Source organism: Photinus pyralis, unplaced genomic scaffold (genome assembly GCF_008802855.1).
Source record: "Photinus pyralis isolate 1611_PpyrPB1 unplaced genomic scaffold, Ppyr1.3 Ppyr1.4_LG8, whole genome shotgun sequence".
Classification (NCBI taxonomy): domain Eukaryota; kingdom Metazoa; phylum Arthropoda; class Insecta; order Coleoptera; family Lampyridae; genus Photinus; species Photinus pyralis.
This window is the reverse complement of record NW_022170819.1, coordinates 21,962,727-21,986,619: the sequence shown is the minus strand read 5'-3', so window position 1 is coordinate 21,986,619 and position 23,893 is coordinate 21,962,727. Positions and strand designations below refer to the sequence as shown.

Below are 23,893 nucleotides of genomic sequence, written 5' to 3'. Positions count from 1 at the left end.
GGAAACGGTCGACTATCGGGGAAAATATACAAGGCATCAAAAAAGTTTTATACAAAAGAATTCAGGTTCTTTAATGTCTACTAGGCAGTAGTAATTTTAATTATACAGGGTTGGTCATAAAGGTGTGACACAACAATATTGCATTTTTAGATGGAACACCGTGTATATTATTCGATATTTCAATTCTTCTGTCAATTCTGGGCATAATTCGTAAGAAGCATGTACCAAAATGCAATCGTTTCCGAGTTATCGAGTTTTGAAGATAAAATGTATTGAATAAAGAACAATAATTAATGACAATACGAATTTCTTTTGAAAACATTCTGTGGTTCTGAAAAAAACCGCTTGAAAAGTTTCTTAAGATTGTTTGGAATCATTAATTATTGTTTTTTGTTCAATTATTAATGAATGAATTTTAAAATAATGCTTTTATTTTTAAAACTCGATAACCCGGAAACGATTGAATTTCGGTGCTTACAATATGCAGATGCATATACAAAATTTGGGTGTGCTGCACCTTTATGAGCAACCCTGTATAATTAAAATTATTACTGCCTAGTAGACATTGAAGACTTTTGCATAATTTTTTTTTGATACCTTGTATATTTTCGCAGATAATTGACCGTTTCTTTACTTATCAAGCGACTCTATATTGAACATGATATTTTGCTCATTCAAGATTACGTGGGAGCCAAAGTGTGGCTGTCAAAAGGCAGGCCATGCTCGGCTACCTGCTCTGAATTCAATGGGTTGTACCTAACCTCTCCAGTTCCCCTCGTAGAGGAGTTGTCATACTATAAGCTTGATGAGTGAATATATTTAATTATGCGTTTTCCGAGTACTTTAATAAGTATTGTAGGCAAACTTGAAACAAATAAACAACACTCAACAGACTCGATCAATGTTTAGCCATATTGTATTTTCCGTTGTGAGAAGCAAGCTGTATTTACTCCATTTGAGCGGAATTTGTGTTTCCGGACTGACGGTAAATAAATAAGTTCTCAACAAACAGGTTAGAGCAACTTTGGTCTGCATCATTCCGAACCTCATACCTAAAACGGGGAAGAAATTAAACAATTCCATCTTCACTACGGACGTCGATAGTCACCAACGCAATGGCGAGGACCTTCGCCAAAGGGAATGTAAGTGAAGGGAACAATTCTGTGCTTGTTCTCTTCGGAAAACCTCTCCGGATCGAACTTTTCAGGATCGGGGAAATACTCCGGATCCATATGTAAGCCCAATACGGGAATGTGTACCTTGGTGCCCTTCTCTATCGTAACCCCACTGCTTGGTTCAACGTAATCTTTGATGCATTTCCGTGTTATGAAGGTCAGAGGTGGATACTTCCTTAGTGTCTCTAAACATGAAACCTACTAAATCATTAATGCAAAGGACCTTACCGTCGATAACTTGAGCCATGTACTTCATTTCAGTGATCGCATTGTAAGTAAGTTTTCCGCCATGTTGTTTTAAAACCTGATTAATTTCGTCCCGCACTTTTTCCTGTATATCTGCATTGGTTGCTAGTTCGTAAAGGCAAAACTTCATAGTAGAAGAAGAAGTTTCAAAACCGGCAAGGAAAAACATTAAAGCTTGAGCTGCAATTTCTTGTATTGTTAATGCGTTGACATTCGATTCTTGAAGTTCCATTAAAATTTGTAACATGTCTTTGCGTTGCACGCCATTTTCTCGCCTGTACTTAATGGTGTCTTTAACAACGTCGAAGAAAAAAGCAGAGCTCTCCTTAGGAATGAAGATTATCCCCAGTTTGTTAGCCAACTTCGGTAGTGCCGCCGCAAACAAAACTTGTAATGTTGTTGCTTTGCTTCGTGGAGCCAGTATATTTTTACCGTGGGCACGGAACTTCGTATCGTCACCTTTAAAGTTGTTGCACTCCAAACCAAAGGCGCAAGAAGTAATAACATCCGCCGTAAAACGCGAAAAAACATCTCCAATGTCAATCGTTTCCTTGTTGACAAAATAACTTGCCATAAGTTCCTCCATTGGATGAGTGCATTCCACCAGAGTATCAAACATCATCTTCATCTTACCCGAAGTGAAGGTCGGCGTAAGCTTAGCGCGCAGGTTCTTCCATTTTTGACCGCCAATGCTGAAGAGGTTGGCGCTTAGAGGATCATCTTTTTCGTTGTAGTAAAATCCGCGATCTACAAAATGTTGGAAATCTTTCCGCATGATATTTTTTATTAGTTCCGGGTCGATGGGTAGGTAATTTGGAGATGCAAAAACGTAGACGCCGGCGTGTTTCTCGCCACTTTCTTTAAATTTTCTATAGAAAACCGCTATCAATTCTCCGACGCCATGTTTACGTGCGAGCGGGTTTTCCATGTCTCCAAAGGGTAAACTTGGCGACAGTTGTGGAACGTTTCTCCTTTTCCAGTACGTGTACCTCCATTTCACGTATATCACTGTAAGTATTATGGCGACCGTAAATAGAATGCCCATACAAGCAATCATCGCACACTGGGTTCGGCAATATACTGGAAGAGTTAGGTACTTAAGCAAGGTCTGGGTTACCTATACGATACATACGTGGAATCCTCAGTTATAATTAGGGATATCTCAAATGCTAAACTTGAAGTAGTGACTTTGGAGAGCCTTAAGTTATATTTAGCATGCCTGTTATTGTTCTTCTGTAATGTACCTGTGCATAATATAATTGCCAATAACCTAAGTACATAATATTCCTGGATACCTACTAAAATTACTAAGCGCCGTCAGCAATTTGCGATATAATTACATGTTACCAATATCTACAATGATAACGGTATATAGAAATTTTAATGAGACGCAGTTTAGTTAATTTGTGGTTCGCTCCTCGAACGCGTGCAATGGGTTTATGAAGGCATTACGGAATGAGATAAGAAGACAAACAAATAAAATAAACCGATACAACGAAATATCAAAGGATCCTCAGTATTACAATCACTTTTAACGACAATTTATTTTAATCTTACAAAATTCATCAAATTCATGTCCTGGTCATTGAGAAAATGTTCTTGTTCTTTTTCCCAACGAGATTGGTGCATAAATAACGATGTTGACATGTTTTGATCAAAATCAACGTGGTCGCCAAAAATAGATCAAATTCATGTTTTTGTCATTAAGATAATGCTCTTGAACAGAATGACACTGAGAACAGATCCCTGGGGTAACCCAGTAATAGAGACAAGCTTCGATTGTTTCTCACTCTCATACGTCAGCGGTTTGCAATAAAGGCTATGAGATTGCCCGAAAAATTGTGACATCATGATCTTGATGAGTTCAGTGGTCCAGGTTGTTTCGTAGGCATTTCCTATAACCATAGAGACCAAGAGGAGGTGCACGTTGTGATAATCCACCCTTATGGTTAGGCAACACACCTTTACATCTGAAACAAAAATATGATATGCTCTGTATATAACCATTGTATATATTATATGATATAACCAATCGACCGTTTTGCGCAGATGCCGAAAACTAGGGGATTTTCGTAACGAAGCTAGGGGAAAAAAGAGCGTAGCCGTAGCGGAATGAAGAAGATGGCAACGAGGTCGACGGAAGGCATCGCTCGTTCCCGGTTTTTATTCATGATTATTTTGGTTGTGGTGTTTTGATGGCGTAATTACAGGTACCTTTATTCTTTCTTGTAGTAGCTATTAATAATTGAGTTTCTTGCCACAATAGGCAATAGGCTGATTTTGCATAAACTGTCTATATCCAATCATGCCTTTGTTTTGAGTACCGTTAGATGAATTGTGTTTGTTATGTGATTATGCCATTATTTTGTTTTATTAAGTATTTATTTCTGTATTCAGTGCGATGTTGCTCTGTTCGATTGACCCGTAACCATTCCGTGAGGGAAGTACCTAGTACAGTTTGATTGTTCGCTATATCTGTTACTTTCTGATTCGTGGTGCGCTGCAGTTCTTGTGCGTTAGCTATACGAAGGGGGGCTCTCTTGTTTGACGTTTCGATGTTTGTGTGTGCGAGTGGTTCAACCTGTCTCCGTGGAGCAGGTACCTAATACAGTTCGACCGTTCGCTGCTAGGTTCGCTGTAGTTGTTGCCTACTCGTCTCGTGCGGATTGCAGTTCTTAGCATCTTAGCAATGCGAGATATTTAGGGGCCTCTTATTAATATTTCCTCTATAGCTATTAAAATATGTTCTGCTTGAGCGATAATCAAAGTGTTTGCTGTACCATAAATGAATAAAAATTTTATTTGATACTTCTCAATTACGTATAGATCAGCAATCATACTCTGGGAAAATGAATCATAATTAAGTAGAAAAATATTAACTAAGAATGTTACATACAATTTCGTTCATTACGATCCCGAAAATTCACGGAGGTACTATCTACCTATGATCAGCAAAGAGATAATCATAAGTAGATGACCTTACACTTATTGCGAAAATAAATATGACTTTCAAATGAATAAACAATGCTTTTACGGTTGCGTTAAAAGCTCTTTCAATGTTATCCCGATTGGTTACACCACCAACAATACACATTACTAGCTATATTTCTATACCTTCCAGTTTTGCACATTTCCTTCCTTTATTATTAAACATAATGGACCATGTATACTTGTAATGATCAAGGACTAATTGAAGCTCCGCTGCGGTACTAAGGGTCCCTGGATCGAATCCAGGTTCTGGCGTGGATATTTGTAAGTGTATAGTGGGTTGGGTTGGTAGAGCAGCTTTGGCTGAAACCCCGCCCCCTCAAAAATACAGGCCAATTAAAAAAAACTAAAATAATGTACACATTTTCAAAAAGCTACACAAAAGGGCAAAATACATGATTTAAAGAGAACGTAGCGGGATTGCAAAATTTTGAACTAAATTCACAAATTTAACATCGTAAAATTGAATTAATAGACTAATAAATTAAACAAAAAAAATTTAGCAAACGAGCTCCTGGGTATGGATATAGCATGTGTAAACCTGATAGATGTTAGTTTTGCTTTTATTTAAAGTGTATATGTATGAAATTTCATTTAACTGCTTACACAAAACCAAATTTGGAAAATGGCGCTACATATTTGCTTTTATTCCAAGTGGCTATGTATCAAATTTCTTTTGAATGCCTCGATAAATAAGAAAGTTGGCACTGCGCATGCGCAAAACCAAATTTTTGAAACTGGTGTTAAATTTTCTATTATTCCAAGTGGCTATGTATCAAATTTTATTTAAATGCCACCATAAATAAGAAAGTTTGCAATTCGGTCTGTAAATGGTCGAAATGCGCAAAGGGCGAATGCTGATCGATTAGGCTCAACTTTTGGAATTGTGTTTTATATGGTTAAAGCTATGCGCATATTGAATTTCATGCAATTCGGTTCATAATTAACGGAGATGTCAAAAGGGCCTAGTTTATTTTTAGCGCATTTTTTCAGAATTAAAAAAAATGTGCTATTGTTTGCGTTTTGTCCGTCTGTCCGTCCGTCCGGACCCACTTCTACCGGGGAATGGTCCTAGAGTTCTGGAATTTTTTGCAGTAGGTAGCCTATACCTTGAAGGTGTGCCAGACGGCCATCAAATTTCGCTGTCTAAAAGGGGGGGGGGGCACGAATTATTTCCTGAGATGCTGTTTTTGAAAGTAAAACGTGCATAGCTTTTAGATACGTCAACCCATTGGTCTCGGATTTTGCACGCGCATGCCTTTAGTGGTGCCAATTTAAACTTTACAAAATTGGGGGGAGGGGGTAAACACATGTTCTACCCCTTCATGGTATTCTAATGAAAGGTCTCATCGAAATAAATTGGTTTGTACAAACTATAACTTTCCCGTGCCACTCTTTTTCGGGATCAGTGAGCGACGGGGCCTGAGGGGGGGGGGGGGGTTAAAAATTAATTTTCTCTCTTTGTATTCTAATTAAAGATCTCAACGAAATAAACCGTTTTCTTCTACCAACTGCTGCCCTTCCTTCTGTCCTCTTATCAAAGTACCGAGTGGCGGCGGCGAGGGGGAGGGGGAGTGTAACTTCATGGTACTCTAATGAAAGGTCTCAACGAAAGGAATTAATTTCTACCAACCATAGCCCTCCTCCACGACCTTTTATCGTAATCGGGTATATTCCCTTATACCTCAAGAACGCATTGTCGGAAGAGAGTGCTCACAAAGAGCGATTGAGACGTCTGCAAGAAATGTATCCATTGGTGATGACAAAACAAAAGCTATTTCGGTTAAAAAAATGCGCTTTAACTGCACAAGAGTTCTGCACAATTTATACTTGTTTGGTCTACATTGCCAATTCACGAACTCCGATCTACAGATTTGATAAAGAATCCACCTGCAAAATTTCATCGTAATCGGTCCATTCGTTTATGAGTTATCGTGCTAACGGACGGACGGACGGACGGACAGCCACCGCAAAATTATAAACTCCCTATGAGCTCGTTAATAAATAGATACGACACTCGAATAATACAATTACAAAATACCTAAATAAATAAATAAGGTTGAACTCCCTGCATGCGGTGTTGCCGAATTTCTTAAGAATGTGTGCATTATCGTAAGTTGTATCTTATGATGGTCACTTTGTCTACTTTTAGGGTTACAGAGAAATTCAAACCTACTACAATGTTAATTTAACATCTACCATAACATAAAAATAACAAATACGACTATTTCGGCCCTTTATAACTTTCTAAGAAAGTATATACAGGATGGCCCAACGAAAACAAAACAGACTGAATATGTAAGTTTTTAAAACAAACGCGTCGATTTGGGTTGGTAGGGGGACATATTATGAGGATTGACAGCAGGGGTAAAAGATGTCCCGCTTCCAACCAAAATCGACGTGTTTTTGCGTTTGCTTCAAAATTTTTTTCCTTACGAGTTATTCAGTCTGTTTCGTTTTCGTTGGGCCACCCTGCAAAATCAATTAGAAAAGTAGTCGTAAACGATTTCCAAAAAGCGCGTTCCCATATTAAGTCTTTTTTTTCCAAAAAAATAGTTACCCATGCCCCAAGTGGAAATCACTAGTCGGTTAACAATGCAAAGGATTTAAAAGAGTTACTTACGGAGAAATTAATTTCAAAAGCAAAAGAAAATTACGGAAAATAGTGGTACTCACAAAACTTATTTGTGACGGTAAAAATGCAAAAGATCTCCCAAAAAATCAAGTGTTTACCTTATAAAGAAATCCGGAGTTTGGGGAAGTGGAATTGGGAATTTCCAGCTCCTCGCTGTATTCAATACAAACGCGAATCAAATTAATTCGGTTTTTAATTAAGTTACCGGAACAATATGGGACAACTTTCAACTGTCTGAAAAAATTACAGCGCATCGGGACTCGGGAGACACATATCACTACTGTTTTTGATAATCTTCACTGAAACTTATTAAAACGTCAGTCGCTAATAATGCTTACCCAATTAGTCACGTTCAAACTTCAATACTCATTAATCCAATTAACACCTAGGCCTAATTGGAATTTTCCCGGCACAACTACTCGTTATCTACGCACATGCAAGGTTGCAAACTAATAACGTGTAAACAACTCGATTTGGAACTCGTTTCTATCCTGATTTTTACTTATTATTGGAATAATTCAAATTGTCTCTCTTCTTCTCGGTTACACCAGCTTTCGGAGGCTGCAAGAATAATTTAAATACTCCCACCGGAACGGTTGGAAACTGACAAATTTCACTCCAAAACTTAAGTGTGTTATTGGCGGTAGAACACTTACACAAAATAAAAACACAGAAAATAAGTTAATTCAAAAACTACGGTTTCTTAGTAACGAACCGCTAAGCTTAAAATGCTTCCCGATACCGGATGTTCGGCGAAGCTGTCGATCCTACAAATATACGGTGCGGTCATAACTTCAGGTATGAAATTCAGAGCGGAAAACGGGTACTTTGAAAGAGAGTACTTAAAAATGCGTTTCTTTTCATATAAAACAAATATAAGCAGAAATGAGTTACATATACAACCTATTGTCTACGTCAGTGGTTCCCAACCTTTTACTAACAACGAACCCCCCTTTAGATTTTTTTTTCTGGCGAACCCCCAACTTATTCTTGTTCATAATTTAACATTAACATTGTCATACTTTCTCTTCTTTGTTTTCATGTCACTACTATCCTCATGTATCTCCTTACTTTGTCTATGGGTCCTAATAATACTCCCTATCTTCAGCCACTGTTCCATAGTTTGCCTTTGAAGTGGTTTTCTTAATCACTTTCACTTTAACGTTAAGAGTTAAAACTGTCATGAAGTCAAATGAACCTAGCACTGAGTTGAGAAGTGAAAGAAATACATTGTAGCGCGTTTTTCATTCGTTTACACTCGCATTGAATGCTGTAATCATGCGCAAACGATTTTAATGAATTTACTCATTAGGGCTATACATAGCCCTAGGGCTATACGATTGATATATCTAAATTTAGCTTAAGTAAACTAATTCCGCCATTATGGTTTTTTGTTCTGCGAACCCCTTGGAAAGCGCCCGCGAACCCCCAGGGGTTCGCGAACCACCGGTTGGGAAACGCTGGTCTACGTGATGGCAAAAACTACACTTTATTAATGTCTAACCATATAGGATTTTCTGTGGTTATAATAAAACTATACTTATGCCATATAAACGGAGTTTGTACCTTTGGACTAACGGTAAAGGAATAGTTTTTTAACAAGCAAGTAAGACCAACTTTTGTCTGGATCATTCCGAACCGCATACCTACAATGAGAAAAGAATGAGGATCTGAGTTTTGTATCAGATTTCATAATCACCAATGCATATACGGGGACCTTCACCAAATGGCATGTAAGTAAATGGGGCTACGTTGTGCTTGTTGTCTTCAGAAAATCTTTCAGGATCGAACCTTTCGGGGTCAGGAAAATACTCTGGGTCCATATGTAAGCCCCATACGGGAATTAGTACCTTGGTTCCTTTTTCAATAGTGACGCCACTCACTGGTTCAACATAATCGCTAACGCACACTCTTGTATTAAGAGTTCCAGGGGGATATTTTCTTAACGTCTCTAAGATAATTTTTCATTAAATTATTAATTCGTAAAACCTCACCTTCAATAACTTGTGTCATGTATTTCATTTCCATAATCGCATCGTAAGTAATCTTGCCGCCATGCTGGTTCAAAACTCGATTAATTTCTTCTCGTACCTTTTCCTGCAGATCCACATTGGTTGCCAACTCGTATAAGCAAAACGTCATAGTAGTCGAAGATGTTTCAAAACCGGCGAGAAAAAAGAGTAAAGCTTGAGCCGCAATTTCTTCCATTGTAAATGCGTTGTCGTCCGATTCTTGAAGATCCATGACAATTTGTAACATGTCTTTGCGTTGTATGTTGTTCCTACGCCTGTATTTAACGGTATCCTTAACAACGTTGAAGAAAAAGGAACTGCTCTCCCTAGGAAGCAAGACCACTCCCAATTTATTGGCCAACTTCGGTTGAGACAATGCAAATGCGATTTTCAATGTATCTATTTTGCTACGTGGTGCAAATATTCTTCGACCGTGCTCACAAAACGCGGCATCTTCGCTTTTAAAACTGTTGCACTCCAAGCCAAACGCGCAAGAACCAATAACATCCGTAGTAAAACGCGCCAAAACGTCCTTAATATCAACCGATTGTTTACTCGTATAATAACCAGTCATGGCTGCCTCCATCGGATGAGTGCATTTCACCAAAGTTTCAAACATCATTTTCATTTTACCCGACGTGAAGGTCGGTGTGAGTTTAGCGCGCAAATTCTTCCACTTTTGGCCGCCGATATTGAACAGATGAAAACTTAATGGGTCATCCTTCTCGTTGTAATAAGTACCACGATCTACAAAATGATGAAAGTCCCTCTGCAGGATGTTTTTTATTATTTCCGGATCGATGGGTACGTAGTTTGGGCTTCCGAAAACGTATACACCTGCGTGCTTCGCTTTCTGCACTCTAAACCTGGTGTACAAAATTCTCAACCATTCACCGACGCCATGTTTACGCACTAAGGGATTTTCTAAGTTACCAAATGGAAAACTGGGTGACAGTTGTGGAACCCTTCTTCGTGTCCAATACGAGTACCTCCATTTTGTGTATATTGTGAATAGTACTGCAACGACGGCAAATAGAACACTCATATGGATGAACGCCATTTCACTCTTATGTCTTAAAGTGTTTGGTGGTTCATATGGATAAAAATTTTCGTTTATCACTGTATACTATTCAATTACGTAGAGGCATCCCGCATTTGTTTCGAAATAAGCCGTTATACTCTGGGAAAATCAATCATAATTAAAATTAAGTATACAAAAATAATAACTAAGAATATTACACAGAATTACGTTCATTACGAAAACTGATAATCACGACATTTCGAGGAGGAACTATCTATGTAGCTATAAATAATAAGTAAAGAGATAACATAAGTAAGTGACCTCCCACTTATTGCGAAAATAAAGATTAAGGTGCATCGAACGGGCGATAGAAAATTAGTCGCAGAGTGGCGGTCGAGTCGCCTTTGGAAGTTCAAGTTAAGTACGATTTCGCACGTAAACAAAAATTCCAAGGGTTACTCGTCAGCAACTCATTTTTGATCGCATAGTATACAGGGTGGTGACTTGCGTAACGCATCATAAGGATTTCAATGTAAAATTTATAACATGCGATTATTGGCTCCCCAAATTATTTTAGAGCAAAAATGTATTAATGTTTTTGTAGAAAAATTTTTTTACCTCAATCAACCGTATTAGTTTCCATTTTTTTGCATAATAAAGACGGAAAATTAGAAAAATAAAACCCCCACCTTTTTCAATAATCTGTGATGCCATGGAATTTTATAATACAAAAACTACGTCAATATCACCACCCTGTATAGTCAATTTGCAATTCAGTTATTATGCTTAGCGTTAGACCATCAACAATACACATTGCTATTCTGGCTCTGCAGTGAATTAAGGTTTCGATCTTGCGACTAATTTGAAAAATTTGCAGGTAACTAACAATACAAATTATTCATGTTTTCTAATGTACCTAGATTCTAAAACGCTGCAGACTCTATAATCAAAGAGTAATGGGTACTCTTTGCTATAATTTACAAACAAAGCAATTACTAGTACCTAAGTAAATATGAAATATCCCTTATCTCTTTTCTTTTTTTGTAATTTGTTAAGCTGGATTTATTTTGAAATGACTACATTAGTCATAGACAAATACCGTTACCGTTACCTAGAAGTATTCAGGCTTTCATTAATAATGTAACGGAAACGCTCCAGACATGACGTCGCCTTTGGCGCTCTGGAATTTTCTACGCGAGCGATAGTGGGATATGTATAGGACTATTCCAGACTTATCCGGTAAATTACGCGAATGTTCTTGACTTACATTGCTTGCGTGTATAAATGGTTGCGGACCGAACATCGCGGCAGTTTTACTACCGAACGAGATCGAGCGCGGAAATATAAATTGCGAAGTGTGTGATATAAATATCGATATAAATTGTACGGTTTTTATAGTGTTTTAGTTTTGTTTAATAAATATTGATATAAATCGAACCCGAATTTATAAATCACGTTACAATAATTTAGATCTGAAAATGTACATACTTTTTTATGATCTATCGAAAGAAAATATTATCATGATTTATTCACTTCCGGTTCTACCGGATGTCGATAGCAACTTTCTTATTTTAAATAGAACACCCTGTATTTGATTAGATTTTCTAAATCTACATGAAAAGCTACGTCGTTTGATACCGCATTTCCCTATACCCAGCGTCAAAGGTTTTCAAGTTATTCAAGATTCAAAAATCGACAGTACTGACTTGATAAACGTGACAATGATTTAAATTTTGATCGCTCTTCTACAGGGTGTTTTAAAACTAGTGGTCAACTTTATTAACTTCAAACCTTAAAAAGTTGATTTTTTCAAAACGATACATGCTTTATTTTTTTGCACTTGCAAATGTCGAAAAAAATTCTACATCAATCTAGTATTACATTCCGTATCTGTTATGCTTTCCGTTTTATTTTAGATTTTCTAAAATTGTGAAGAAAAGTATAGGGAATGTAATACTAGATCGATGTAGAATTTTTTTGACATTTGAAAGTGCAAAAAAATAAAGCATGTTTCGTTTGAAAAAATCAACTTTTTAAAGTTTAAAGTTAATAAAGTTGACCATTAGTTTTAAAACACCCTGTAGAAGGGCGATCAAAATTTAAATCATTGTCACGCAGCATCAAGTGAGTACTGTCAATTTTTGAATACTTTTTAAAATCCAAGTCAACGGACTCATAGATACAGAACTCCAAAGAATAGCAGTCAAACATAAAAAATTTTGAAAACATTTGATGCTGGGAATAGAGAAATTGGTATCGAAGGGCGTAGATTTTCATGTAGAACGATGCGCTATAAATTCGGAGGTCGAGTGTTCGAACCTGGGTTGAGGTGAATTTTTCATCTATGACAGAGATGGAAATTCTGCCGGATACTCCGAATTAAGTTTTCCTTTAGTTCTCCTAATTCGTAAGGTAAATACCGGAGTAGTATAGAACAACTTAAGACCTTCTACAGAGGCACCTCTAAAAAGCATTGTGCGAGTCACTTTGTAATTGGGCGTAAGCCTGTTGAGGGCCCAAAACAAGAGAGGGATAATAAATAAATAAATAAAATAAATGTAATTTCGAAAATGCAAGAAAATACAGGGTGTTCTATTTAAAATAAAAAGTTGCTATCGACATGCGATAGAACCGGAAGTTAAACGATCATGATAATATTTTCTTTCGATAGGTCAAAAAAAACTATGTTGGTATGCACATTTTCAGATTTAATTGATCAATGAAAACCTGAAAACTTTTAGGTAACGGTTTGCGTGAGACAGCCTGTAATACTTGGTGTAATTACGAAAGTAGGTCCACAAGAATTATTACAAACTTCTAATCAATGAAACCAGCAAATAAATAAATAAAATTACATTATTAGCTAATTATTATGTTAATGACGCCGGACAAAGCCCAAAGAGGTGAATTTCATTACAGATAACATTGAATAGGCTAATCTCTAATGCTATTTTTAGAAAAATAAATAGGATTTATTCGCAATTGACAGTTAATTACAATTTCGCCGGGGGGGGGGGGGCGTATGGTGTAATTTAAGTTGCCTAACTGTGCTTTTAATTGGTGAAACACTTGATGATGTCATTAAAACATTTTCCCCAATTTTTTTCTTAATTTAAGGAATGAAAAAGGTATATCTATGTACAAGCATACAATTTTGTTAGCTCGTTGTAAATCGGCAAAACCCATTTCCGTATGTTTTATAAAAGCGCCGTTATCTTAAAGACAAGCTTTAGCAATTGTACTAGTTATTTCCAAAATTATGGCAAATTTCAAAAGTCGGTACAATCATTCTGTTGGTTAATACCTACAATATTTGACATCGAAATGCGATTATAAAATCAAAATCTTAAATATTTTAATTTTAATTTTATTTTATTTTATTTATTTTTATTTTTTTTATTGTAATTTTAATTTTTAATTTTTATTTTTTTTATTGTAATTTTAATTTTTAATTGTTATTTTTTTTATTTTTTTTAATTTTATTTTATTGTCCCTCTTGTTCTAGGCCCTCAACAGGCTTACTTCCAACTACAGCGTGACCCGCATTATGCTTTTTAGAGGTACCCTTGCAGAAGGTCTTAAGTTGTTCTATACTACTCCGGTATTTACCTTACGAATTAGGAAAACTGCAGAGCCGTCTTAAGAGCCATTGACCCACCAACGCTATTTGGTTCGTTATGGTGTCCAGGATTGCATGTTTCGAGCGAGGGGGTAGCCATTGGTTTTACCTTTCACGGTATTCTATGTTATTCTAATGAAAGGTCTCAGTGAGAGAAATTCATTTTTACCAACCACAATCCTGTATTATACTTCCCCATATCTGAAGAGAGGATCAGAGGAGAAGCAGAAGCGTACTCACAAAATGTTGCACAATATTTGACTCTCTATGGTATTGACTCCAGCAAGTAGCCTAAACGTATTTCTTGTTGAGGTATTCCACCCCGAGCAAAGAATACTTAACTTTTGTTCCAACAACTTTTGTTGTTCCAGCGCCATATATGGAAGCTAGTAAGAATGGAAATCTTCGGCGATCAAAAAAGCGTGGTAAGTAGAGATCTAGAGCACGCAGACCTTGAGTGGGAATTTCATAGATTGAGGGTAAAATTTGGATTTTAATTACTAATTAATTCTTATTGAGAAGGGGTGTTTTAAACACGCTAGTTAACTGCACCTAAACATATACACAAAAATGGGGCCCTACATTAATCAGAGTTTATTAACATCTAACCATATTGGATCTTCCGTGGTTATTATGAAGCTATATTTATCCCATTTGAATGGAATTTTGGTTTTCGGACTGAGAGTAAATGAATAGTCCCTTAACAAGTAGGCCAGGCCAACCTTTGTCAGCATCATTCCGAATCTCATACCTGAAAACCAGAACAGATGAGCCTGCACCAAGTTTGTGTTATTACCGATGCATATGCGCGGACCTTCACCAAAGGGCATATACGTGAAAGGAACAATGCTGTGCTTCTTTTCATCCGAAAATCTGTCAGGATCGAACTTTTCAGGATCAGGAAAATACTCTGGATCCATATGTAGACCCCATGCCGGGATTAGGACTTTTGTTCCTTTTTCAATAGTCACACCAGTGACGGGTTCTACGTAATCTGCGACACACTCTCGAGGTAACAGACCTCCGGGAGGATACTTTCTCAACGTCTCTGAAAAAGAATACTTTCAATCACTAATCCACAATATGATCTAATATTACCGTCGATAACTTGAGTCAAATACTTCATCTGCATGATTGCTTCGTATGTAAGCTTGCCGTCTTGCTGTTCTAAAACGTGATTAATTTCCTCTCGCACCTTTTCCTGTAGATCCATGTTAATTGTCAACTCGTAGAGGCAGAAGGTCATAGTAGTCGAAGAAGTTTCAAAGCCGGCCAGAAAAAAGACAAACGCTTGAGCCGCAATTTCTTCCATTGTTAATGTGCCTTTTTGAAGATCCATAACAATCTGCAACATGTCTTTGCGAGAAAAACCATTCTCGCGCCTATATTTAACTGTGTCCTTGACAACGTTGAAGAAGAAGGAGCTGCTGTCCTTAGGAAATAGGGGCACTCCCAATCTGTTGGCCCACTTCCGCGTTATCATCGCAAACAAACCTATCAGTGCTTTAATTTTTGTTTCTGGAGCAAAAATTTGCCGACCATGGTGGCGAAACGCTGCATCTTCGTTTGTAAAACTGTTACACTCCAACCCAAACGCGCACGATCCAATAACATCCGTCGTGAAGCGCGCCAAAATGTCTTTTATATCAACCGGTTTTTTATTGGCGCAATATGAAGCCATGTCGTTTTGCATGGGATCGACGCATGCTACCAAAGTTTCAAACATCATTTTCATCTTACCCGAAGTGAAGGTCGGCGTAAGTTTAGCCCGCAGGTTTTTCCATTTTTGACCGCCGATGAAAAATAAATTGGCGCTTAAAGGGTCATCCTTTTCATTATAGTACAATCCGCGTTCTACAAAATGATGAAAGTCCTTCTGCATGATATTTTTTATCACTTCTGGTGCGATAGGTACGTACATTGGATGTACGAAAAAATAGACACCTCCATGTTTCGATCCGCGTTCCTTAAAGGCTTTGTACACAAGAGCCAACCATTCATCGATAAAAAGTTTTCGCGTGAGTGGATTTTCCGCATTTCCAAAGGGGAAACTATGAGGTAATTGTGGGACATTTCGTCTTTTCCAATACGAATACATCCATTTGACGTAGACAGTTGTAATTAATACAAGGAGGGCCAGAAAAACGCTCACCATATTAATGCCATAGCAACTTTTAATCACAATTTCCGACAGCTGCTACGAGTGAGCTGAACGCACTGGACAATGAGATGAAAAATTTCAAGCACTGTAGGTACCTAAACTGCAAGTAATTTCCTATCCACTGCCAAGGTAATGAGTAGCACCGTTATTACTATCTGATAAGCAACCTAAGTGGGTCCTACTTAATCGTTCGATCAATTTAACCCCGTCCCCCTCTTGCACCCGTTCAATTTATCCTATCGAATTTTATTTTTACTTTTATTTGAAACTTTTATCGATAACTCTCTTTGTTACTAATATATTTGAACTTTTTAAAAATGATTTTCACTTTTTTCCAATTATCTACGAAACGATTTCTTTTTTCAAAATATCGCATCGGAAAATCCATCAGCATCAAAAACTACACAACTTTGCCAATTTAACCGAAGTTCCATAAATGGCCAAAAGTCCATGTCATTTTTGAATTGTTTTTCTGCTGACAGCTCTATTATTTTCCAATACTAAATCAAAATCCTTAATAATAATAGTCATGAACAAGTTGTAACACTCTAATCAATAGGTTCAAGTAAGATAAAGCACTAAGTTATCTGTTGTATATATGACCTCCAAATTACAAAAAAATATATATACAAAATATACGTAGCGCCATCGTGACGTAAAAAAGAACTTCCAAAATGCATAAACGATAAATGGGACAATCGTACAGGATGAGTCAACGATTGCGCGGAGTATCTACAGTATCCGCGACTCTTCCTGAATCTACCGATTGCAGTCGAGTACGGTACAATCAACACTAGACGCGACACCACTCGTCTTCTTTTCTACTCGGAAAACCTGGTAAATTCATACCCATACAAAACATAAGCATTTCCAATGCTAAAAAGTGAGATCTTTTAATATGAAGTTTTGCAACTTTGGACCTACCAAAAAAACACCCTGTAAGCTATTTTTTTATGTTTCATAGTAAGTAGATGTATTTATTTGACTTTTACTTAACCCGGGATAAAAGATATAAAACCTGGAATCAAAAATTAAGTAACAATTTTGACAATATACTGACGCTTGCAAATACCCAATTTTTCTTACAAATCGAATTATCTGTAAAACTACTAGCTTTCCGGATATTAACCATATAATAAAAAAGACGTACAATTACACGTAGAATTCAAAAATGCATAAATATAGGGGTTCTATTTAAAAAATTTACCATTTTGGGGCCCTACTTTGTGGGCGCACCCTGTATAACTCCAAATATTTTTAAAATGTGGAGAATAGTCAACCATATCATAATACAAAAGCACTCTATCGAAAAATCTTAACTTCAAGGCATTAAGTTACTCCGCGCAATCGTTGACTCACCCTGTACAATGATGAAGCGGAAAAGGAAAGCTAGAAGCTAAACCACAAACGACAAAACTACGAAATGTTTAGTTCGTGCAAAATTTCACGGAGGGCATATAACGCTCGGCCTGGAACGGATCCTGTTTGCCCCACGTTGGGCGCCGAACTATATTCATAACGCCAAAATGAAATATTGGATAATCAGCCCTTAAAACGTTATTTTACATTATTTAGTATACGCAAAATGACGTTTTTGACAGATAACCTGTACGTTACCTGTAAGTTTAACGTTAGCGATACGTCACAGGGCTGATTATTGGATATACAAAAGCGCCCCCTTGTTTTTAACAACCGCTAATTATGAAAAAAGAAGGTATGGTAGTAAATTTATACTTTTTCTTTTGCACAATGGCATGAATGTGCATGACAAAAATCGAACTGGACGACCGTCAGTGTTATATTCTGATATTTTGAAAAAAATAATTCGTTTCCTAGATAATTGGAAAAAAGTGAAAATCGCCATTTTTAAAATTTTAAATATTTTAGTAACAGAGAGCTATCGAAAAAAGTTTCAAATAAAAATTGCAATATTCAATGGGATAAATTCAATGGGCGTAGAAAAAAAATGTTCAAAATGACGATATTGACATCAATTTCCTTATTTTAAATGGAAGCCATATTGGATTTTTACGTCACTAAGTAGAGAAAAAAATTACAAAACTTGTGCAACTAAACACTTAGTATTTCATTACGGAATCAACCTTGCATTTTGGTCTCGAAGTTTACAATGTATTTCTTATGGCAATAATTCCAAGGCTGATTGTGATTGAAAACAAATTCGTTCGTTTATTGTAGCGCATAGTCACCATCGGCACCGCCATGGAATTATTGCCATAAGTAGGTAGGTAGTAGGCAAAAATGCAAAGTGGATTCCCAAATGATATACTAAGTGTTTAGTATGACTAGTTTTGTAATTTTTTTCTCTATCGAATGACGTCAAAATTCAATATGGCGTCCATTTAAAATAACGAAGTTGATCTCAATATCTCGAAAACCGCCATTTTGAAAATTTTCTACACCCGTTGATTTTATCCTATCGAATTTTACAACTTTTATCGATAGCTCTTTTTGTTATAATTATTATATTTGAACTTTTTAAAAATGGCCATTTTCACTTTTTTCCAATTACCTACGAAACGATTGATTTTTTTTAAATATCGCATCGGAAAATCCATCAGCATCAAAAACTACATCGATTAGGTAGGTACTTCGCTTAAACAAAAGCGACGCGGTGCATAAGGCGTAAATACAATAAAAGGAAAGTGCTGGGCTTCAACAAATTTAAATACGAATTTAAGAGCTTGAAACTGGAATCCAAACCGAATGGTTTTTTGCCGGTGGATTACAGGGTGGACTGGTGGAGCACCAATATACAGGGTGATTCCTATAGTACCTGCCACCGTTTGGGAGCGTATAGGGGGTGCCTAGGGGAAGTCTTTTCATATAGGACACTTGGGGTCGGAAATCCAAAATAAGGGCGCCAGAACCAAATTTATCTTCTGGAATTTCACGCCTGTATGTGTAGGCAACCCAACCGACCGACGTTTCGCGCGGAGCGATGCAGAGCGAGTTAGCGCGAGGAAGCGACATGGGAGGGAAGGAGGGAAAACGACCGTCAAAAGCAATAACGTTTACAAGTGTTCAACGTGGCCACCGTTGTTCTCAATGCACTTCCTACATCTAGCCAACCACTCCCCTCGAACTCGCGTGAAGACTGCTATGTCCTGGCGAACAGCCTCTCCGGCCATGACGACGCGCGCAATTAAGTCCTCTTCGGATTCGACGGGAGTCTCGTAGACGTGCGCTTCCATCACACCCCACAAGTAAAAATCTAATTGGGTGATGTCGGGCGAGCGGGCAGGCCACTCCACCGCACCTCCACGGCCGATCCATCTGTCCGGATAGGTTTGGTCCAAGTGTTCCCTCACCTGCCGCCCGTAGTGAGCAGGGCACCCATCGTGCTGGAACCAGTGGTCCCAGTACAAGTTCACTGGAACATCCATTAAAAGTTCTGGTAGCACCTCGCGCAGGAAAATCAGGTAATTATGGGCATTTAGACGCGGGGGGAGGATGTAAGGCCCCAGTAGGTTGTCCCCCAGGATGCCAGCCCAAACGTTTAAAGAAAACTTGTCCTGGTATCCTCGCGTAAACGTTTCATGAGGATTGTGTCCGCCCAGTAGTGGCTGTTACGAGGATTGAAGGTCCCCTCTCTTGAGAATCCTTTCTCGTCAGTAACTAGCACGCTCCTCAGAAAGTTCGGATTAGCTTCTTCCTCCTGGACGACTAAGTTGCAGAATTCCAGCCTCCTTTCATGGTCATCCGGCCGTAACTCTTGCACTTTCTTAAACTTATAGGGGTGTAAGTTGTTGTTGTTGGCGATGTTCCACACTGTGTGTTGACTACAATCCACCTGATCTGCTACAAGTCGAGTGCTAGTACGCGGGTTTGCCTCGAAACGTTCCAACACATCCTCCTCTAAGGCATTTACCAACGGGCGATCGCGATCACGGGCGCTAGTGGGCTGCGAAATAGGAGGAGGTCGGTGTAAACAAACAAACTTTTCGAAATGGGTGCTTAAATGACCCAAGTATCGATGTGCATTACGAATCTGTGTGTAAAGTTAAGCCTCCGTCAGCTTACCTGCAATTGCCCTGTCTCGCACAGTCGGAAGTGAACTTCTTGAAAGACCTGTCTGCAAGGTAACTGACGGTTTGGATACCGCTCAGCGTACGCTCGTCGTGCAGCTCGTGCGTTACCATTTGCCAATCCGTACATGAAGTGCATGTCCGCGTATTCCGTGTTAGTAAAACGTGCCATAGTGTTTATTCACTTGATACGCGTCGTTGCAGACGGGATTTCGTGGGTTTAAACAAAATTCTGATCAAGTGTCAGCCACACATCGCCGCCTGAGATCGCTCCGTGTGCACCGCCGGCCGGTTGGGTTGCCTACCTACAGGCGCGAAATTCCAGAAGGTAAATTTGGCTCTGGCACCCTTATTTTAGATTTCCGACCCCAAGTATCCTATATCAAAATACTCCCCTACGCACCACCTACACGCTCCCAAACGGTGGCAGGTACTATAGGAATCACCCTGTATGTAAAGAACCGGTGAAGCAGTACCTACGTAAGAGAACTATATACAGCATACACAGAAGGTAGTGGGATTTTACAAATAACGGACAAATGATTTGATAGAATTATCAGGAATTTTTTTACTGTCATTTGTAAGTTATAATCTATCATGGAAAGTGTTTATTCTAACCATAAATGGAAAAATAATAATTTATTACATAAAAGTTAGGGAAATGATACCTACTAGCGAGGAAATATTGAAGTGTGATGCCCCCTTGGGGCCGAGTACTTTAATTTCCGAGTCAAGTAATGTCATTTTACTGACGAGTTTTGTATTAAATTATACCCGAAATCGTATTTTAATATAAGATTTCAATTTTTATATAGAACTTTTGAATAATGTCAATCTGTGAGTGATGACATGAGTCATTATACACATTTGGAAATTTCACAAATGTGGCCGGTAAAGTGACGGTGCGGCCGGTAAAGTGACAAGCGGCAGGAAACGTAGTCTGCTCTGCCTCTGTCATGGAAACTAAAGTTTCCTGACAGAAAATAGGCATGAAAATGAATGTTTCAGGACGATAGTTATTTATTTATTTACCGAGACCGTGAACTTTCCATGCTAGTAATTTATTTTAGAGATTTTAGTCTATAAAACAATAACTTGAAGGCGGTATTTTATTATTAATGGAGAAAGAAATTTTCCTTTCAAGCTACTGTGAAATTTTCTTCTTTACATATTTTCTCGAAAAATGCACATTTTTGGAGATATCTGCGGAAACCGCTTTTGGCGGCCATCTTGGCAAGATGGCGGCGACGGTGGCAAGTTTCGAATTGTGCATTTTATAAATTTTAGTTCTACGCACTCAAGCATACAAAATTTCAGTACTTCCCGAGATATTTCCAGGTAAAAATCCTCAATGACTGGCCTATTAGCAGAACCTCTAAAGATCGAAATAATTTCCAAACGGTATGTTTTGCTGGCAAACTTTTTACGGCAGAAACCGGCACAAATGTGGCACTAATACCAATCCACCTAGTCTCGAAATTTGTGCCGCCAATGCTAACTTCACAGACCTCCTAAATTTAATTAAGTCATTTAATAAGTGCCTAAATTGATTTTGCTGTTCCAGAAGTATTTAATTAAATAAGGTCTCTTCAAAGTTATTAGACGCTTTTATTTAGGCGGCTCTAAACTAGTGCTGTAATTTCTAGAACACCTCAAGAGACTTGTCCTGATGACGTATTGGGGTCTCAGTATCAGGAAAATCGAAATTCACGTCATTTTTTTAATCATCTATAGGTATAGTAGTAGAAAATGACGAAAGCGCCAAAAATGCGGTCAGAGTTTAAACTTGCGACAAGTTGTATCTATGTGACTGGTCACATGTGTGCAGTTGCATTTTAACCAAATCCACGATTAGAATTTTTTTGTAGTCGGGCTGGTGCCAACTGTCAGTTTGTAGTCTCGCAAACTACACTGAAAAACCGCACCATTTTTAGAAGAAAGTCATGCTAAAAACCCTGTACTTTTTTTTTGAAATTTTATAACGAAATCGTACTCTTTCAACGCTGAATACAATAATCAAAGCTTCCTAACATCTAACCATATTGGATCTTCTGTGGATATTATAAAGCTGTATTTGTCCCAGGTCAAAGGTATATTCGTCTTCGAACTAACAGCGAACGAATAATGTTTTAGCAAGTGGGTTAGGCCGACCTTTATCTGCATCATTCCAAATCTCATGCCTTAAACCAAAAAGCGTGAAAACCTCTAGCATTACACCTGTTTCTTTTCTTTACCAATACATATGCGGGGACCCTCACCAAACGGCATGTAAGTGAAGGGAACAATGTTGCGCTTGTTTTCTTCCGAAAATCTGTCAGGATCAAATTTTTCAGGGTCCGGAAAGTATTCGGGATCCATATGTAAGCCCAACACCGGAATTAGTACTTTTGTTCCTTTTTCAATAGTCACGCCAGTAATCGGTTCAAAGTAATCATCGACACATTTTCGAGGTAGCAGAGTTCCAGGAGGATATTTTCTTAAGGTCTCTGGAAAAGAATGAACCAAATCACCACTAATCCTTAAGCTGGTCTAATCTTACCGTCGATAACTTGAGTCATATACTTCATGTCCATTATTGCTTCGTAAGTGAGTTTTCCGTCGTGCTGTTCTAAAACGCGATTAATTTCCTCCCTCACCTTTTCTTGTAGATCTGAATTTATCCCCAATTCGTAAAGACAAAACGTCATAGTAGTCGAAGACGTTTCGAAGCCCGCCAAGAAAAAGACAAAAGCTTGAGCTGCTATTTCTTCTATTGTTAATGATTCCACTCCTGCTTCCTGAAGATCCATCACAATTTGTAACATGTCTTTGCGATGAACACCACTCTCTCGCCTATAATTAACGGTGTCCTTGACAACGTTGAAGAAGAAGGAACTACTCTCCTTAGGAAACACCGATACTCCCAATCTGTTGGCCCACTTCGGTGATATCAGTGCAAACAATCCTATCAGTGCTTTAACTTTCGTTTCTGGCGAAAAGATTCTTTGACCATGGTTGCGAAATGCAGCGTCTGCAGTTTTAAAGCTATTGCACTCCAACCCAAACGCGCACGATCCAATAACATCAGTAGTAAAGCGTGCCAAGGTGTCTTTTATATCAACTGGTTCCTTACTGATGCAATATGAGGTTATGGCTGCGTCCATGGGATTGATGCATTCCACCAAAGTTTCAAACATCATCTTCATCTTACCCGACGTAAACGTCGGCGTAAGCTTTGTCCGCAGGTTCCTCCATCTTTGACCACCGATGAGAAACAAATTGCCACTTAAAGGATCATCCGTTTCATTACAGTATAATCCGCGCTCTACAAAATGACTGAAGTCTTTCTGCATGATATTTTTTATTACTTCTGGTGCGATGGGTACGTAGTTCGGGGATGCAATAAAGTAAATCCCTGCGTGTTTGGCACCGCGTTCTTTAAACGTTTTATACACCAAAGCAAACCATTCACCGTGGGAAAATTTTCGATTGAAAGGGTTTTCTACATTTCCAAGGGGGAAACTAGGCGGTAACTGTGGAACATTCCTTCTTTTCCAATACGAATACATCCATTTGAAGTAAATAGTTGTAACTATGACAAATAGGGTCAGAAAAACGCTCACTACAAACGCCATTGTACACTCGCGTCACAAATCACATTCACAAGTTCAATACCATGGGATTTCAAATTTAAAGTGGCCGTAAGTTGCAAGTATTGTCCACTCGAAGGTAACGTAGTGACGTTAAGTACTATCTGAAAGCGCTACTCAATCAGTTTATCAACGTTATCGCATTATAGTTAAGACCACTCCATACGTAAAGTGCAACAAATTATTTTCATTATCATGTTTCTATTTTTTGCTAGGAGCTTACATAACAATAATAGGTAATATCATTGACTAATAATTAGCAATGGTAATATCGACTCATGTTCATTACAAGTGGATCAGTGGATTTAGGTCAGATCATTAGTTTATCTCCTGTTTGTGTAACGTGATGATCTGAACCTGA

General features: G+C 38.1%; 3 protein-coding genes across 7 annotated transcripts; all 3 read right to left on the bottom strand.

The window, feature by feature from the left end:
• Window positions 1-802: 802 nt before the first annotated feature.
• On the bottom strand, window positions 803-10,152 carry LOC116178023 (probable cytochrome P450 6a13). Of its 4 annotated transcripts, XM_031497268.1 has the most exons (6): window positions 7,143-7,540; window positions 2,721-3,391; window positions 2,554-2,665; window positions 1,404-2,501; window positions 1,109-1,360; window positions 803-1,052 (listed from the first exon to the last, which is right to left on the bottom strand). In XM_031497268.1, the coding sequence occupies exons 4-6, from the start codon at window positions 2,476-2,478 to the stop codon at window positions 886-888; spliced, it is 1,494 nt and encodes a 497-aa protein (XP_031353128.1). In that variant the 5' UTR covers window positions 2,479-2,501; window positions 2,554-2,665; window positions 2,721-3,391; window positions 7,143-7,540; the 3' UTR covers window positions 803-885. The 4 variants fall into 4 exon arrangements, with proteins under 4 accessions (XP_031353128.1, XP_031353127.1, XP_031353130.1 ...); XM_031497267.1 differs by having other exon boundaries at window positions 2,554-3,391; XM_031497270.1 differs by lacking the exons at window positions 803-1,052; window positions 1,109-1,360; window positions 1,404-2,501; window positions 2,554-2,665; window positions 7,143-7,540 and adding exons at window positions 8,611-8,690; window positions 8,744-8,995; window positions 9,039-10,152 and having other exon boundaries at window positions 3,062-3,391.
• LOC116178024 (probable cytochrome P450 6a13) lies at window positions 10,148-16,163 on the bottom strand. 2 transcript variants are annotated; one of them, XM_031497272.1, is made up of 4 exons: window positions 14,795-16,163; window positions 14,493-14,744; window positions 14,306-14,447; window positions 10,148-10,236 (listed from the first exon to the last, which is right to left on the bottom strand). In XM_031497272.1, coding segments are annotated over exons 1-4 (1,452 nt in total). In that variant the 5' UTR covers window positions 15,852-16,163; the 3' UTR covers window positions 10,148-10,235. The 2 variants fall into 2 exon arrangements, with proteins under 2 accessions (XP_031353132.1, XP_031353131.1); XM_031497271.1 differs by lacking the exon at window positions 10,148-10,236 and having other exon boundaries at window positions 14,284-14,447.
• Window positions 16,164-21,873: 5,710 nt separating this feature from the next.
• LOC116179642 (probable cytochrome P450 6a13) lies at window positions 21,874-23,637 on the bottom strand. Its single transcript, XM_031499450.1, has 3 exons — window positions 22,443-23,637; window positions 22,138-22,389; window positions 21,874-22,083 (listed from the first exon to the last, which is right to left on the bottom strand). Exons 1-3 carry the CDS (start codon window positions 23,515-23,517, stop codon window positions 21,920-21,922), a joined length of 1,491 nt encoding a protein of 496 aa, XP_031355310.1. The 5' UTR covers window positions 23,518-23,637; the 3' UTR covers window positions 21,874-21,919.
• Between the last annotated feature and the right edge of the window lie 256 nt (window positions 23,638-23,893).

What these genes read in the sequence shown, in the direction of transcription:
- LOC116178023 (XM_031497269.1), bottom strand. Translation starts at nt 10,116, where the DNA reads ATGGCGTTCATCCATATGAGTGTTCTATTTGCCGTCGTTGCAGTACTA. An exon ending in CATGACACAAGTTATTGAAG is followed by an intron (nt 8,996 to 9,038) that starts GTGAGGTTTTAC and finishes AAATTATCTTAG; the next exon opens with AGACGTTAAGAAAATATCCC. An exon ending in AGGTCCCCGTATATGCATTG is followed by an intron (nt 8,691 to 8,743) that starts GTGATTATGAAA and finishes TTCTCATTGTAG; the next exon opens with GTATGCGGTTCGGAATGATC.
- LOC116178024 (XM_031497271.1), bottom strand. Translation starts at nt 15,851, where the DNA reads ATGGTGAGCGTTTTTCTGGCCCTCCTTGTATTAATTACAACTGTCTAC. An exon ending in TTTGACTCAAGTTATCGACG is followed by an intron (nt 14,745 to 14,794) that starts GTAATATTAGAT and finishes ATTCTTTTTCAG; the next exon opens with AGACGTTGAGAAAGTATCCT. An exon ending in AGGTCCGCGCATATGCATCG is followed by an intron (nt 14,448 to 14,492) that starts GTAATAACACAA and finishes TCTGGTTTTCAG; the next exon opens with GTATGAGATTCGGAATGATG.
- LOC116179642 (XM_031499450.1), bottom strand. Translation starts at nt 23,517, where the DNA reads ATGGCGTTTGTAGTGAGCGTTTTTCTGACCCTATTTGTCATAGTTACA. An exon ending in TATGACTCAAGTTATCGACG is followed by an intron (nt 22,390 to 22,442) that starts GTAAGATTAGAC and finishes ATTCTTTTCCAG; the next exon opens with AGACCTTAAGAAAATATCCT. An exon ending in GGGTCCCCGCATATGTATTG is followed by an intron (nt 22,084 to 22,137) that starts GTAAAGAAAAGA and finishes TTTTGGTTTAAG; the next exon opens with GCATGAGATTTGGAATGATG.